General features: G+C 40.8%; 1 protein-coding gene across 3 annotated transcripts in view; it reads left to right on the top strand.

The window, feature by feature from the left end:
- Positions 1-17333, top strand: part of frmd4bb (FERM domain containing 4Bb) — a 335203-nt gene that overhangs the window by 181510 nt on the left and 136360 nt on the right. For all 3 annotated transcript variants that reach the window (XM_069937083.1, XM_069937082.1, XM_069937081.1), the window contains one exon: positions 8850-8942. In XM_069937083.1, the coding sequence (XP_069793184.1) occupies positions 8850-8942 (93 nt within the window). The remainder of the gene's footprint in view (positions 1-8849; positions 8943-17333) is intronic.

Genomic DNA, 17333 nt, shown 5'->3' on the forward strand with positions numbered 1-17333 from the left:
CTATTTGTGTTCATGTCTGGTTGTGTCTCTGCATGTCACATTTATTATCATCTGATTCCTTAACTACAACCTGATGAAACAGCTTTCTCCAGTCCTAATTATAAAACATCCAGATGCACAACTGGATATAATGCACATACAGATAAACTATACCTATGCAGGACAAATAGTTCATCTATATATAGACCGGTCAGCCTGACGTCAGTGGTGGGGAAGATATTGGAATTTATCATAAAAGGAGTAATAGCAGAACACTTAGGCAGAAATAATAGTATAAGGGCTAGTCGGCATGGATTCCTTAAGGTTAAGTCATGCTTGACTAACCTTCTGGAATTTTTCGAGGATGTGACAAAGAGGGTGGACTTGGGAGAGCCAGTGGATGTGGTGTATTTGGACTTCCAGAAGTCCTTCGATAAGGCACCGCACGGGAGACTAGTGGCAAGATCAGGGAGCATGGTATTGGAGGTAAGGTGCTGACATGGATAGGAAATGGGTGAAGAAATAGGAAACAAAGGGTTGGAGTAAGCGGGTCTTTTTCAGGATGGCAGGATATGACGAGTGGAGTGCCGCAGGGATCGTTATTGGGACCTCAGTTGTTTGTAATTTATGTAAATGATTTGAATGAGGGGATTATTAATAACATGAGCATATTTGCAGATGACACTAAACTGGGTGGCGGTGTGGGGTGTGAGGAGGATGTCAGGAAAATGCAGAGGGACTTGGACAGGTTGGGGGAGTGGGCTGCTGAATGGAAGATGACGTTCAATGTGTGCAAATGTGAGGTTATCCATTTTGGGGGCAATAATAGGAATGCTGAGTATTATTTAAATGGAGACAAGCTAGGGAGTGGGGAGGTGCAAATGGATCTGGATGTACAAAAGGCAAAGGAGGAAAAACCCAATACCCAACCCCAACCAACCAATTTTCCCCTGCAACCGCTGCAATCGTGTCTGCCTGTCCCGCATCGGACTTGTCAGCCACAAACGAGCCTGCAGCTGACGTGGACTTTTTACCCCCTCCATAAATCTTCGTCCGCGAAGCCAAGCCAAAGACAAATACATGCTTTGTACTGAGGACCAGAGAACGCTGCTTCGTTTCATTGTACTTGTGCAATCAGATGATAATAAACTTGACTTAAATTCTGATGTCTGATTCTAATTCACTTTCACAAAATGCACAAACACCCACTTACCAGAGTTCCTTCAACAACATCACTCGAGCACACAATCTCCGGTATTTGGATGGACTAGGACAATAGTTGTGTGAGAATGCTACCACTTTCAGGTTTGACTGCAAATTGCATGCAGGTTTGGGAAAATATGACTATTCCTTTGTTGTTACAATGTCTAACTGCAGGAGCTATTTACCAAATCCTACTGTGAGAATACCTTTGCAACATGTATCAAGAAAACGCCTCACCACTATTTTCTCAAATACAATTAAGGTTGGGCAGTACCCACATCTGACAACACCCACATCCGAATGAATAAAAGAAACAAAGAGCAGCAATGTACAGCAGTCTCCTAGTGGATTTGACCATTAGTGTGTTGCAGACCACACCTTCCTAAATGTTGGGAAGGGAAGTTTCTTATTTTTAATGGATTGGAACCATATGAAGTCATCAGAATTTAACTTTCTCAAGAACTGTGAACCAGAATGATTTGATGGGAAATTTTTCAGGGTACTCCTTAAATAATATTGATTAAATATTTAATAACTTAAGATGTAATAAGTTTGAATGATTTAAATCACGCTGCTGTGGACTCATGGGAGTGGAAACACAGCACTCCCCCATGAGGTCCTACTGCCCAGTTGTTAAACCATTTGTAGAAAATGCCGCTGATGTATTTTTTTTAACATCGGCAAACCCACGGATGTCAATGCCCAAAATGGTGGCACCCACGCTTGGCAGCAGACTGCGATGGTTGTGGGCTCCTGGGGAGTAATGGATGGGCACAGGGTACCAGAGAAGGGGAACGCACCCCTTCTGCAACCATGCTGAGAAAGAGAAGCCTGGGAGAGGACCCTGCAGGGAAAGTGAGCATAGCAGCAGACCTGCAAGGGGCCTAGAGGCCGAAGGGCTCATACCAAGCTGTGGTCTGCTGGAGACGGGTTTGTGAGAAAATCAGGTTTTAGAACCAAGATTCACGAGGGTGCTGCTGGAAAGAAGTAGTCCCGAAGGGCCTTGGGCACCGACAGCCTCTTAATTGTATCAGAGGTTCGAAGTTAGGAGCTCAGCTCACCAATGGAACTGACATGAGCCCGTGCGGTTGCACAGGTGATGGGAGAGCAGGAGGTGAATCAACAGACACATGATGTCTCTGTCGGGATTCTCTTTTGCTTACCTTTCTCTTATTGGTGGGGGCATCTCTTTATGTATAGCGAACAAAAGATGACAAAATTTGTGTATTTGAAATCTCCAGGGATCTTTCATAGAGAGTTCATTCCAAATTTAATTGTTCCCATGTTTGAGATAATTAATTGATTTTGATCGGCTTGAGCTGGAAGTTCAAATCCAAACCAAAAGATTGATAGGTATTATAAGTTAATAATACCACAATCCTGTGGGAAAATCTGGAACCTGCACTGTCATATCACACAACAAGTTGAAAAGTTGAAAGTCTTTCAATGTGGAAACAACTTGGAATTAATTTAAAGGAAAACTAAGAGGAAGACGTGTGTACTTAAGCTGAAGCTGAGCAGAACATTATTTTGCACACTATCTTGTCCTTTAAAGCGAAAAGTTTCACATTTGCCTCAAGATATTTTCAGCAATGGCATTAAAAAATGGCGAGTCTCATTATTGGGGATCCTTAAAATTATAAATCACACTGGAGTCCATGCTAATATTGCTTGATGTTACAATTTTGATAAAATTGTTAAATTTGTTCATGCTATCATAATATCTTCTTTGCAAAGACAATTTTGGCAAATGATACTCAACCTTTTTTGCATATGTTATTGGTTTCACCAGGCAGTTTAGTTCTAATAATGTTCTCAAAGCTTTAACCCTGTTTTATTAAAAATGCAAACCATAATAGACAATGCAATGAAATTGTGTGCCTTTCTCATATCTGTGAGATAGTAGAAAGGGGTTTTTATTCACAAAAGCCATATTATTGCCTGCTCACGTTTCAAAAACAAAAGGTGAATTTACTGTTTACGCTGAGAACTGAAAAGGCAGCCAGCACAGTCCTTTAACGTAGCCCAGAGCAGCGCACTGGCTTCCCAAGGCAAAAGGGGGCAAGATTTGCAGCACAGTAGCGGCTATCCTGTGACAGCCCCGCCACCCAGCTGCCTGACATCCCCGTTCCCTTCTTCCTCCATTCCCCTCTCTACCCACCCCTCCCTCTCTCTTCCTTTCTGCCTTCTTCTTGCTCCATCAGCCCCACACTGATCCCACCACCCTGCTCCATCCTGAAAGCCCTGTCACCCAACTGCCTGACAGCCCTATCACCCCACTCCCTTCCTCCAATTCCCTCCCTTCTCACCCCCTCCCTCTCTCTTCCATTCCCCCTTCTTCTTGCCCTATCAGCCCCACACCAATCCCACCACCCTGATGCCTGACAGCTCCATTGCCCCACTGCCTGAGAGCCCCGACAGGAGCTGGGCAGCATTAGGGAGCAGGCGGCATGAGTGTGAGGGAGCAGGGTGAAGTGAGTGAGCGCAATCTGACAGCTCCACCGGCCGCTCTGTGACAATGCAACAGGGGTGTCAGTGTGACGTCAATCATCTTACCTTCCTGTTTGGAGCCACTTTCAGTGGCAATCCTTTTACGTAGGAGGTGGAGTGACCGCTCCACCTCTGACACTACCACTCTTGGCGGAGGGAACCTGGATCACGTTTGACCTGCCAATCCACCTTTGGACCTTTTATGTAGTTAAGTGGAGCATCTTAAAGACAGAGGAAACCCGTTTTAACAAATTGCTAATTTTCACACTATAAAGGGCCTCCAGAGACCATCCCCCATTGTAAAGAGATCACCAGCTCCCATTAGTAGCTCCTCACTGTAGTCTGTGGAATGTTTATTTAATGGGATTTCCCTCAATCTTGAGTGCTGCCTTTGTCCTGCCAGTATTGTTCTTGGCAAAAGAATATGGGAGAATCCTGTTTTGCACTCAAAGATGGAAGGTTATTCCCTCATTTCCTGTAAAACTGAACAAATTAATGATGCTCATTGTGTCTCTGGTGAAAAAACTGTTTCCCTTCACAGTTTTGTTTTGCTTCAAAATCTTAATAGATGTGAGTTCTCTGACAAATCTGGAACCATTAAAATAATCAGCAAATATGAGTCAATTATAGGATAATGATTCTGCTTTACAATTTAAACAAGGTAAACCATGAATATGCATCATTCAAAATGGTGTGCTGCTTCTCTACTTATTGTACTTATTTCAATTTGTGATGTGTGTCCCGGAACTGAACCCATCATAAGTTGGGGTCTACGTGTAAAGAATCTTGGGTTCTTTTAAAACAACTATAAATTGCACACAGATTGTGTGGAGACATCCATCTTGAATCCAATCCAAGCTGCAACCAACTTGTCTCTGACTCCCTCTAGTGATTAGGGCTGTGACTAACACACTCACTACATCCCCTTTCCATGAGATGTTTAGTCTAACAACATGACACAGTACTCAATTCAATTTATAGTTCAACATAAACACAAACATCAGTAGCACAAACTTTTTAAGTGTGCAGTTCCTTTTCTTTTAGAGATTCAATCTCTCAAGTGTTTTGATAGCATGTGGATCTTAACACAAGTGCTTGTGTCATCTCTGCTAGTCCAATATTGTCTAGCACTCGTGGTGTTTCCTCTGTTGCTGTGTAGGCTGGATCTTCTGCATTTATCTGTTTCTGCAGTGTCTTGCATTTTCAGCAGGCTATTTCAATTCCTTTTCAGTATTTGACTGTCCTCTATCCTCAGTGGCCCTAAGCTTCTTGCTGACTTGTCATAGTTTGCTTTTTGTCTCCATTGCAGATGCTTTTGTTTCTGTTTTGACATCTTTGACATCCCTGTTCTTGTTTGGGTCTACAGAATAAGGAAGTGTGGTGCATAGTTTAAGTCCCATCAGAAACTCAGCAGGTTCAAGTGAAACTCTATAACTCAATAGAGCTTGAGTTGTAATGATATGCCACAGCAGTGAATTCACAGCAGTGAATTAGCCCTGCAGCATGTGAAAAAGTTTCTGTTATTGTCTAGTGATTTCTTGAGCAACTATTTAACTATGTGAACTCCTTTCTCTGCTTTATCATTTGATTGTGGATCCAGAGGACATGAAGTCACATTCAAAAATCATACTCTTCAAAGTTCTGGAATTCTCTACAACTGTAGCATGGTCCATTGTCACTGTAGACAATTTGAGGAACTCCATGTCTTGCAAAGATCAATTTAATATATTTGATCGCTGTGATGGTGCAGGATCCTATCACCTCTATATATATATATGTATATATAGCTAATGATTGGCTGAGAGCTATAGCCACACCTACTGGCCAGGTCATAAGGTGCTGCACCTAACCAGATCCAGGTCAGTCTGGACTGATCGACCTCGATGTACTATACTCATCTTTTGGAAATAAAAGTCTTGAGCCTGCAAGCCTTTGAGTCATTTGACGCGCTACAATTTTATTACCAAAACACTGGAGCTTAGTAGATTGAGGTCAACCAGTCCAGACTGACCTGGATCTGGTTAGGTGCAGCACCTTATGACCTGGCCAGTAGGTGTGGCTACGGCTCTCAGCCATTCATTATCACTATATGCAAATATATACAGAGGTGATAGGATTCCCATACTATCACAATCACACAAGCAGCAGACATGTTAGGAAGCAGCACAATCTCCATCCATGTGGAACAAATCAGTCCCAGATTTCTGCCATGGTTCTACTGGTAAGTCGGTTATGATCATGGGTTCTTTTGTCTGCTTTGTGTGATGTTTCAAATGGGTCTCACAGTTTGAAACCATCCTGTCAATGTCAGTATTTATCCCAGGCCAATAAACAGCAATTCTAGCCCTCCTCTTGCATTTTTCCATTCCAAGGTGTCCCTCATGCACCCTTTTCAGCATCTCTTCTCGCAATGATTGAAGAATACATTGTTGCTGTTAGTGTGGTAAACCTTCATGACAAAGCTTAGGTTTTTCACATGCTTTGCCTCCAAGCAGTGATTTAAGTCCATCTGGGACTACTAGGAACCTAAGGTGGTGCTCTTTATCTTTGACTTTCATCTTGAGGTTACATGTACTTTTTAAGTTCATGCTCTGTCCATTGTAGGCTTTGAGCTGTACAAGATTTGCATGGATATATGGCTTCAACTTCATTGCCCTGATGTCATGCTCACAGATCAAATTGATCTTTGCCCCTGTGTCCAGCTTGAAAAGAATATTTGTGCCATTTGTATGCAGTGACACAATCCACTTGCCCTAATTGTCTCTGTTCATGCTTGGCAGTGTCCGTTGGTTTATAATCTTCCTGCACTACATGCCAATGAAAAAGTGTATCACTGAGGGAAGGTTATTCTATAATGGGTACAGTGTGCACACTTTTACCTCTGTTTGTTTCCCTTTGTAAAAACATTGCTTTGCATAGCGATTCTGCCCTTTGCACTTATTACAGACTTTTCTTATAGGCAGGGGCATTGTTTTGGTGCATGTTGAGTGCCACATCGTTTGCACTTGAATGTCTCTTCATCTTTTTGTTATTTTTTGTTTGCGTGTGTACACACTATGGCTATGACTATGCCTTCATTTTTACTGGCTTTTGCATTCTCGCCAAACTTTTTCACATGCTGCAGGGCTAATTCACTGCTGTGGCATATCATTACAACTCCAGCTAAGGTAAGCTCTATCTCTCACATCAACCTTTTGCTCACTTTCTTAGCAATAATCCTGAACACAATTTGATCACAGATCATTGAATCTTGCAATGATCCAAAATTACGTGTTCTTGCTTTTAATTTCAAATTTGTTTTTAAAAAATATCAAAGCTTTCTCCCTGCAGCTGCGTGCGCGAGCAAAACACATACCTCTAGAACATTTCATTTTTCTTTGGTGAACAGTGTTCATCAAACATCTCGATAATCTTGTCAAACTTCCCCTGGTCAGCTGCCTTGGCAAAAACAAATGCATTGAAAACCTCTAGTGCTTGAGGTCCCGCCACAGTAAGTAGCAGTGCAATCTTCTGTACTTCATGTTTGCTATCAAGTCCAATGGCTTGCAGGTACAGCATGAGTTCTTTGTTTGAACAGCCTCCACTCGTGGTTGACATTTCCAGTCCAATTTACATCAGGAATCTTCACACTTTGCTGATATGGACTGATACACACTCTGCATTCTCCTGGTGTTTCTTCCACTCCTGATATCATGCACACTCCTGGTACCATGTGATGTTTCTTGAAATAAAATAAACGGGTTATTTTAAAGAACTATACTTTATTAGTTCAAGTACACACACGCACACATGCACTCACACATGTACATGTACGCACACACACACACACACACCGTGTGGAAACATCGATCTTGAATCCAACCAAAGCTGAAACCAACTCATCTCTGATTCCCGCTAGTGGTCAGGAGTGTCACTAGCACTCTATCACTCCCAAGCTATTTTTAAATAGTAACAGAAAGAGTTAATTCCCTGCTGCAAAATGTATATATTGAATATCACATAAGCTATTGAACTGGAATTGTATTTTATTTTCATTGCAAACATGGTTACTTACTTTTTAAACAGAAAAAAACTTTAACACATTGTTATCAACATACACTGCTTGAGATAAACTTGTATCATAAAAACAACATCATGATGTCAATCAAATGAATTAAAAACATTTTAATATTGCTTGATCCCTTGTCCATTCTGATAGTAAAACCCATCAAACCAAACTATTTCATTTGTCTTACTGAGTCTATTTCATTTGTGAGAAATTTACCAATTAAATTCTAGCTGCCATTCATTAAATTCTGAAGTCCTGCTTTCTCTACTTTGGAAGTTAACTTGAAAATGAGTTCATCTAGGAACTTAAAGGTGTTAAGTGTTCATGCCAATAGATGGAGCAAATGATTCACAATGTCATGCAGTTACTCATGTCATCAAAACAGTAGACTAATAAAGATAATCTTTTATCCGAATCCCTTGGGACCAGACACATTTCGGAATTTGGAATTTTTCGGACAATAGAATAGTAATGGTAACTTGAAGTGGTGGACACAACCTCCCCCCCCACCCCCCCCAAAGCTGAGCACCGCTACCCTGGACATTCAAGAAACACTCACCACACTTGGTACACTTGTCCTCCTTCCACATCCTTGCATTCGCTCTCAATTATACAATGCCAAATACAACATGGCAGCCAAAAAGGCCAGGTCTCGCGTGACCTCCTTATTGCTGTTTATTTTGACACATTAGCCACCGCTACCACAGCCGCTATTTTGCGTGGAAACACCCCTGCCTTGAAGGGTCTCTGGATGGGGGTGGAGGGTTGCGGCGGTGCTGGAGAAGGGGGGAGTTTGTGGCAGCGTTGGGGGGGTGGTGGTAAATGAAGTGAGATAAAGATAGAACAAAAAATTACAAGCCCTGAGACATGCCACTGGACAGGGGTGGGTCACATCAGGTCGTGTTTGGCTCCATGGAAAAAATGTTCAGTTTTCAGAATTTTGGATAAAAGATTATGTACCCGTATAAAAAGTGTGCCATGTATATTTGTGTAAACAGAGGGAATATAACAGCTTCATTGCAATCAGGCAGGAATTATTAATAAAAATGTTAACTATGTATTTGAAACAAAAAGAATTGCATAATGATACGCCAACATTTATGACCTTCTAACATGTTCTTCCCTGCAGAGGTCAGAGTAATTGGCTACAGCTGGATCGCAGAGTATTGGATCATGATTTGCCTAAGAAAACAGAACCAATGGCCTTATTCTTTTCAGTCAAGTGAGTTGATTTGTATTTACATGAGCTTACATGATGCACTGGGAATACATAAAAACTAGCAATACTTTAGATTTTGGTTTCAAAGTATTAATCTGGGTTCACTGAAGAAGCAGTTATTTGAAGTAAAGCATTTGATGAGATTAAAGGAAGTCAAGGGTAAGTGAGGTGGAATTTTCTAAATTAGGTTTTAATTATATTCTGGGCAAGAGCTTTCTGCATTAGATGCCATCAGCAGGCATCGTTATAAAGATGAAATGGCACAATTTTGAAAGCCACAGCACCAAATTTTGAATTTACCTGATGCTGTAACTTCTAACTTCTTTTAGACTTTCTGTCTAACAGAAGTTTACATTCCAAGCTCACAGGAACTTTAAAACTGTGCATGTTTTCTTTAACAGTGGAATTTTTATTGAAGTAATCGAAAATGGCAAATTCCACTCTCAGACAGAAGAATCCAACTGCAGCAAGGGGACATTCTTGTGTGTCCTTGTGCAACATTTGCACTGATTGAACTTCAACTCCAGTTGAATGTTCTGCTGTCCAAAGAGTTATTTTTTGGATGGTTATTTGCTTTTCTATTCACTTAATTCTACGAAAGCTTTTACTTGGCCAGCATGGTTGGCGTAGCGGTTAGCGCAACGCCTTTACCATGCCACTGATCGTGTCTGGACCTGAGTTCGAATCCCGTGGTGTCTGTAAGGAGCTTGTAGGTACACCCTGTATATGTGTGGGTTTTCTCCAGAGGCTCCGGTTTCCTCCCACCTTTTGAAATATACCGGGGGTGCAGATTAATGGGTAAATTGGGCGGCATGGACTTGTGGGCCAAAATGACCGTGCTGTATGTCTAAATTTAAAAAAATTTAATTTAAATATTTCCAGTCAGTTGAGAATGCACTTGCAACAGTACCCAGGATGGAGCTGTGCCAATACCCACACTCTTTTAAATAGAACCAGCAAACTGCCTTCCCCTGACACAGCCCAGTGCAGCTTGCTTATTTCAGGTACATTATCAGGAATCCAGAACGCTGCCTAGCAACAACAAGTAAAGTTCGGAGATGTAGCCCAGGACACCAGGGGCCCCAACTCTTCCAGTAGTAACTTAATTATGAGGAATTTGTATGTCCTTTTGGAGCTCAGCCTTTAACTAAAATTGTATGGAACATGACATTGTGCTTATGTATTAATTTCTCCATGTTGAAAATTTCAAAATGTGTAGGAGCTTTGGATATAAAAACATACAGAAATGCTAGAGGAATTCAGCTGGTCTCAAAGTCTCCATAGGAGGTGAAGATATGCTACAGACATTTCGGGCAAAGATCAGGAAGGTGCCAGATTAATGGGAGGGAGAGGAGTCCTGACTAACAAAATATGATAATTCAATATGATAAGAGGAAAGGAGAGAATTGATTTTGGTTCTGTAAAAGGAATTAGAGGGGAAAGGAAAGAGAGAGAGAGAAAAAAAAACAGAGCTGGGGATATGGCAACAGAGGGAAGAAGAAGTGGGTGGGATTAGTAGAAACCAGAGAAGTCGATGTAAATGCTATCCAGTTGGAGGGTGCCCAGATGGAAAATGAGGTGTTGTTCCTCCAATTTGTGGGTAGCCTCAGTCTGGAAGTGTACGAGACCGTGGACTGACATGTCAGGAAGGGAAGGAACATTGGATGCCTCAGATTTATGAAAGATGCCATCCAAGCCAAGTTAAAGTTAATTTAAACAAAGGAATATCTGCAGGTCAGCCACAATCCAAGAAAAAAAAATGGTAGTCAATATTTTTGCTCAACGTTCTAGCATCTACAGTTCTGGTCCTTTTAAAATTAACTTGATCTAAACCAGATCACTTGTGTGCACATGAACTCCGGATCATTCGGGAGGCAGAGGGGATGATAGACAAGAGTTACAGGGATGCTATAACATCTAAGCAGTAGGAGGAAGGTAGCTGGGTGTTAGGGAGGTGAAGGAAAGGGAACAGGCAGTCAGTGTAGGGCACCCCTGTGCCTGTTCCCCGTCAATAATAAGTAAACCATTTTGAAAACTGTTGGGGGAGGGACCTACCAGAGACAAGCCATAGCAGTCATATCTCTGGCATGGACTCTGTTTTTGTGGTGAAGAAGGGAAGGGAGGAGAAGAGGCAAACTGTAGTGATGGGGAGTCCATAGTTAGAGCGACAGATGAGAGGTTCTGTGGAAAAGATTGAGAACCCGGATGGTACGTTGCCTTCCTGGCATCTGGGTCTGAGTTATCTCAGATCAAGTTCATGGCATTCTCAGGAGGGAAGGTGAGCAGCCAGATGTCATGGTCCATGTAAGGACCAATAATGTGCAGAGGAAGGGTGATGAGATCCTGCAAGAAAAATGAGTTCAGGGAGTTAAGTGCTGGATTGAAGGACAGGGCCTCCAGAGTTGTGATCTCAGGATTGTTTCCCATGCCACGTGCTAGTGAGGTTAGAAATAGGAGGATAATGTAGCTTAACACGTGGCTGAAAACATAGTGCAGGAAGGAGGGCTTCAGGTTTCTGGATCCTTGTGGAAACTTCCAGGGAATACACAACCTGTTCCAATGGGACAGTTGTATTATAGACTGCCCAATAGTCAGCAAGAATTGGAGGAAGAATAGAGAGATAGCAGTCAGCTTCAGGAAACATAAGGTTGTACAATACATTATTTAAGAATTTTAAAACCTCAAAGTTTGATAAAGTTAATATATAGAATAATATATGTGTATAATGGAATAACCCCCCCCCCAACCTCTCTTCCCCTCCCCACGAGTCATTTTCCCTTTCCATTAAAAATTTCTAACAATTAATTAAGATATTTTTTTTAAAAATTGAAGTATTTGGCAAGGAATAGATTGAAAAAGATATTGGATCCTTGGAAAATATTCATCTTAATACAATCACTCTACCTCTTAAAGTTATAGATAAATCATTCCACCTATTTAAATCTTCCTTAATTTTACTAAATAATGGTAAATATTGCAACTTGTATAAACTGTCTAAATTTTTATCAAACTAGATCTGCCAGGCAAGGTTGTCCTTTGTCTCCAGCATTATTTGTCTCCAGCATTTTTTGTTTCGGCAATTGAACCATTGGCACAATCAATAAGACAAGATGTTAGTGTTAGAGGAGTTAAAGTTAAGAAGGAGGAATTTAAGATCAGTATGTTTGCTGATGATGTTTTAATTTATATAACAGATCCTGAAAATTCATTATATAAGAAATTACAAGATTATGAAGAAATATCTGATTATAAAATTAATTGGGACAAAAGTTAAGTTATGCCATTAGTTGAGGGGGGATTATGATCAATGTAAGCAAATTGCTCAATTTAAATGGACACAAAATCCAATTAGGTATTAAAACTGATAAAAAATTTAGATAGTCAGTGATTTTTAACTTTCTACATATTGCCTGGGACCCCTGTACTGTAAAAGGGCTAGATGGCTTGGAGTTTGTCAAATGTGTTCAGGAAAGCTTTCTCAGTCAATATATAGATGTACCAACAAGAGAGAGTGCAATACTGAATCTCCTAGAACATGGAACAGTACAAGACAAGTGACAGAGAAATATCTATTGGAATACATTTTGGGTCCAGTGAACATAATGTCATTAGTTTCAGGTTAATTATGCATATGGATAGGTCTGGTCCACAGGTGAGATTCTAAACTGGAGAAAGGTCAATTTTGAGGAAATGGGAAAGGATCTAGAAAGTGTGGATTGGGACAAGTTGTTTTATGGCAAGAAATGTTTTCAGTACATGGAAGGTGTTCAAAAGCCAAATTTTAAGAGTACAGAGTTTGTATGTTTCTGTCAGGATTAAAGGCAAAGTTAACAGGAGTAGGAAACCTTGGATTTTGAGGGATATTGGGGATCTGGTTAAGAAGAAGAGAGCTGTATATTGGCAGGAGGAGACAACAAGGAGGAAATGAGGTACTTGTGGAGTATTAAAAAATGCAAGAAAAAACTTGACAAGGAAATCAGGTGGGCACAACAAATGCAACTATTACATAGATATATATATATATATATATATATATTTAAATGTGGTTTCCCCAGTTGTTATCTATATATATTTAAAAGATATGTAAGCTCTGAAGATGTGTGAATTTGTATGTATGGAAGGAGGGAGTGATTGTTTTTTGTTGATGTTTGTAAGAAAAGTTTAATATATTGTGATATTGAAAGTTATTATGTATAGTTTTGAAAAAAAATTAAAAATAAAATATAAAAAAAGGAAATCATGAAGGTAAAAAGAAGTCATGAGGTTGCTTTGGCAGAAAATGTGAAGGAAAATCCTAAGGGTTTCTACAGGTCTATTAAGAGCAAGAGATGGTAAGGGCCAAAATTGGCCCCTTAAATATCAGAAGACATTAAATTAAATTAAATCTCTTTGATTTTTGAGGGGTTATATATAATTGATGCTTTATCTGAAGCCATAAGAGATGGGAGAGATCTTAAATGTTTTTTTTTCATCAATGTTTACTCAGGAAACTGGATCAGAGTCATGAGAAGTAAGGAAAACAATCAGTGAGGTCATGGAGATGGTTGCTATCTTAAAGTAAATAAGGTTGAATAAATCTCCAGGACATGACTAGATACTCCCTAGGACCTTGAGAGAGTCTTGTGTAGAAATTGAAGGGCTCTGTCAGAAATATTTAAAATGTCCTTGGCCATGGGTATGGTGCCAGAGATTTGGAGGGTAACTCATGTTGTTCCTTTGTTCAAAAAAGTCTCCAAAAGTAACCCTGGAAATTAAAGGCTGGTGAATCTGAGCTCAGTAGTGGGTAAATTATTGGGAGGTGTCTAAAGGAATCAGGTATATAAATATGTGGATAGCCAGGGACTGATGTGGATCATCAACGTGGCTTTGTGCATGGTAGGTCATGTTTAATTACTGTAATCTTACAGAGTTTTTCGAGGAGGTTACCATGAAAGTTCAGAATCAGAATTTATTGTCATGAACACGTTATGAAATCGTGGCAGCATCATAATACAAACATTCATATAATAAGCCACCTTACAACAATAAATATTTTTAAAATAGTGCACGAAAAGTAAGGCAGTGTCTTTGATTATTCAGGAATCTCGTGGCAGTGGCGAAGAAACTATCCTTGTGCCACTGAGTCCTCGTCTTTAGGCTCCTGTACCTTTTCCCCAATGGTGAAGAGGGTGTGGCCTGGGTGGTGGAATGGTTAGAGCCTGCTTTTTTTTAAGACACCGCCTCATGGAGATTTCCTTGATGGATTAAAGTTTGGTGCCTATAATGTGACAGGCCGAGTTACCAACCCTCTGGAGTTTTTTCTTGTCCTGAGAGTTGACACCTCCATACCACCCAGAATGCTCTCCATGTACATTGTAGAAGTTTTCAAGAGTCTTCAACGCCATACCAAATCTCCTAAAACACCTCAGAAAGTATAGTTGCTGGTGAGCCTACTTTGTGATTGCATCAACGTGGAGGCTCCAAGTCAGGTGTTGACACCCAGGAATTTGATTATTGACCCTCTCCACTACTGAGCCCTCGATGAAGACTGAGCCTTGTTCCCCTGACTTACTCCCAAAGTCAGCAATAATCTCTTGGGTTTTGCTAACATTGAGTGCAAGGTTGTTGGTGTGACACCATGCAAAGTGCTGATTTATCTCCCTCCGGTACACTTCCTCTTTGCTGCCAATGACAACTGTGGTGTCATCGACAAATTTGTAGATAGAATTGGAATTGTGCCTAGCCACCCAGTCGTGGGTGTATAATGAGTAGAGCTAAGAACGCATCCTTGAGGCAATTTGCAGTGGGTCCAGATCTTTGTTTAGGTACGTGTTAATTCTGGCCATAACCAGCCTCTCAAAGCATTTCATCACAGTAGAAGTTAGTGCTACTTGGTGATAGTTTATAAAGGAAAGGCTATGGACATTGTCTACGTGAACTTTAGATAGACTTTAGTAAGGCCTTTGATGAGGTTCCATATGGGAGGTTTGTCAGGAAAGTTCAGACGTTCAGTATTCATAGTGAAGAAGTAAACTAAATTCAACATTGATTATACGGGCAATGGTGAATGTTTGCTTCTCAGACTGGAGGCCTGTGACCAGTGGTGTGCCTCAGGGATCAGTGCTGGGACCATTGTTGTTTGTCATCTGGATCATTATCTGGATGATAATGTGGTCAGTTGGATCAGCAAGTTTGCAGACGATGCAAAGACTGGGGGTGTTGTGGACAGAGACGAAGACGTTCAAAGCTTGCAAAGAAGTCTCTCAAAGATCTGGACAAGCTGGAAAAATGGGCTGAAAAATGGCAAAAGGAATTTAATGCAGACAAGTGTGGAATGCAGACATTTTGGAAAGACAAACCAAGAAAGGACATACACGGTAAATGACAGGGCACTGAGGAATGCGGCAGATCAGAGGTATCTGAGAATACAGATACATAATTCCTTGAAAGTGACATCAAATTTGGATCACTTTTGGCATATTGGTCTTCATAAATCAAAGTATTGAGTTTAGGACTTGGGAATTTATGGTAAAGTTGTATTAGACTACGGTGAGGCCAAATTTGGAGTATTGTGTGCAGTTTTGATCACCTAACTACACGAAAAGTATCAGTAAGATTGAAAGACTGCAGAGAAGATAAGCTAGGATGTTTCCGGGACTTCAGCAACTGAGTTACAGGGAAAGGGTAAACATGTTAGGACTTTATACCTTTGAGCTTAGAAGAATGAGGGGAAATTTGGCAGAGATAGACAAAATTTTGAGAGGTATAGACAGAGTAAATATAGATAAGCTCTTTGCACTGAGGTTGGGTGAGATACAAACCAGAGGGCATGATTTAAGGGTGAAAGGGGAAAAGTTTAGGGGCAACATTAGGGAGAACATCTTCACACAGAAAGTGGTGGGAGTGTGGAGCAAGCCACCAGTTGAACTAGTGAATGAAGGCTCAATTTTAACTTTTAAGAGGAATTTGGACAGGTACATGGATGGGAGAGGTCAGTGGGACTCGGCAGAATAATAGTTCAGCACAGACTAGAAGGGCCTACTTTCTGTGCTGTAATGTCCTATGGTCCTCTGGCACTCTGTTGTAAGGCTATTATGAACTTGATGTTTTCTCATTTACTATCTGCACAGCTGCTGTCTGAACCATTGAATATATCCAGCATATTCCGCATTTATTTCTGATTTGCAATATCCGCCATTCTCGCGTACTGTATCTGTGATCGTCACTTATGTCATGGCATAATATTATCTCATTTTTATTTGATAGTTTTTCCCTCCACTTTTGTAGGATATATTAGATACCCAGTTGTAAATAAAACCAGTTAATTATCAGTGAAGACAGATCAATGATGAACTTGTCTATTTCAAAAATACTTAATTTGTGATAAATGACAGGATGCACCAAAAGAAATCTGAGCTGGCTGAGTCTATCCTGCATTGCAATATAATATACAATACCATAAGGGCACTGGTATGCAGATTTACTGCAGCTCATTGATGAGGGGAAGACAGGAACAACTGTGACAACTTTGGAGTCATAAGCTAACCCCTTATTGCTATTGTCCCTCAGTGAGCCACTTGTATGCTGCAGTTGCACTAACTGCATTCCATTCACATTTGGCCCACAGGCTTGTGTGTAAAATAGAACAGCTGGCAAGCTACAATGTGCATAACAGAACACTCTGGATTTTTATATCTGTGTCATGCTTAAATGCTGTCAGATGGGCGGAACCAAGCCATCCACCCAATCACTGGATTTGGCACTCAGCCAAAGGTTTTGGGCTGGAGACACACTTCCTATCCAGTCCTTCAGCTTTCACAATGCAGAAGGGGCCTCACCTCCTCCATGCTGGCTGTAATGCCTATTTATCCTAATTGCATTTGCCCACATTAGGCCCATATCGTTCATCTCCTTAATTATCCAATTACCTGTTCAAATATCATTTTAAGCATTGTAATTGTATCTGCTTCCACTACTACTTCTGGCATCTCATTACAAATATTTTCAACCCCATGGGGAAAAAATATATCCTTTAAATATCTGGCCTCTCATCTTAGACTCCTCTGCCCTGGGAAGCTGATTCTGATTACCTATCCAACCTATACCTTCTCATAATTTTTTTAAACATCTGTAGGGTCATCCCTCAGCCTCCTCCATTCCAGCCGGAATAAACCCACTCCCTTCAACCAACTGGAGTAAAACAATGGGTCAGACAGCATCTGTGCAGGCAAGAGGAAGGTTGATAGATGAGGTCAAAACCCTGCATTGGATCTTCTCCGTCTAATCTCCCAAATGCAGTGTGTTGACCCAAATAGTTGACAATTCCCACCCCCACAGAAGTTGTTCAACACTGAGTTTCTCCAGCTGTTTGTTTCTTGTTCCAAGTGAAAACTTGGTGAGCACAGATTGAGTTAA

This window comes from Narcine bancroftii, chromosome 5 (assembly GCF_036971445.1).
Source record: "Narcine bancroftii isolate sNarBan1 chromosome 5, sNarBan1.hap1, whole genome shotgun sequence".
NCBI classification, from domain to species: Eukaryota; Metazoa; Chordata; class Chondrichthyes; order Torpediniformes; family Narcinidae; genus Narcine; species Narcine bancroftii.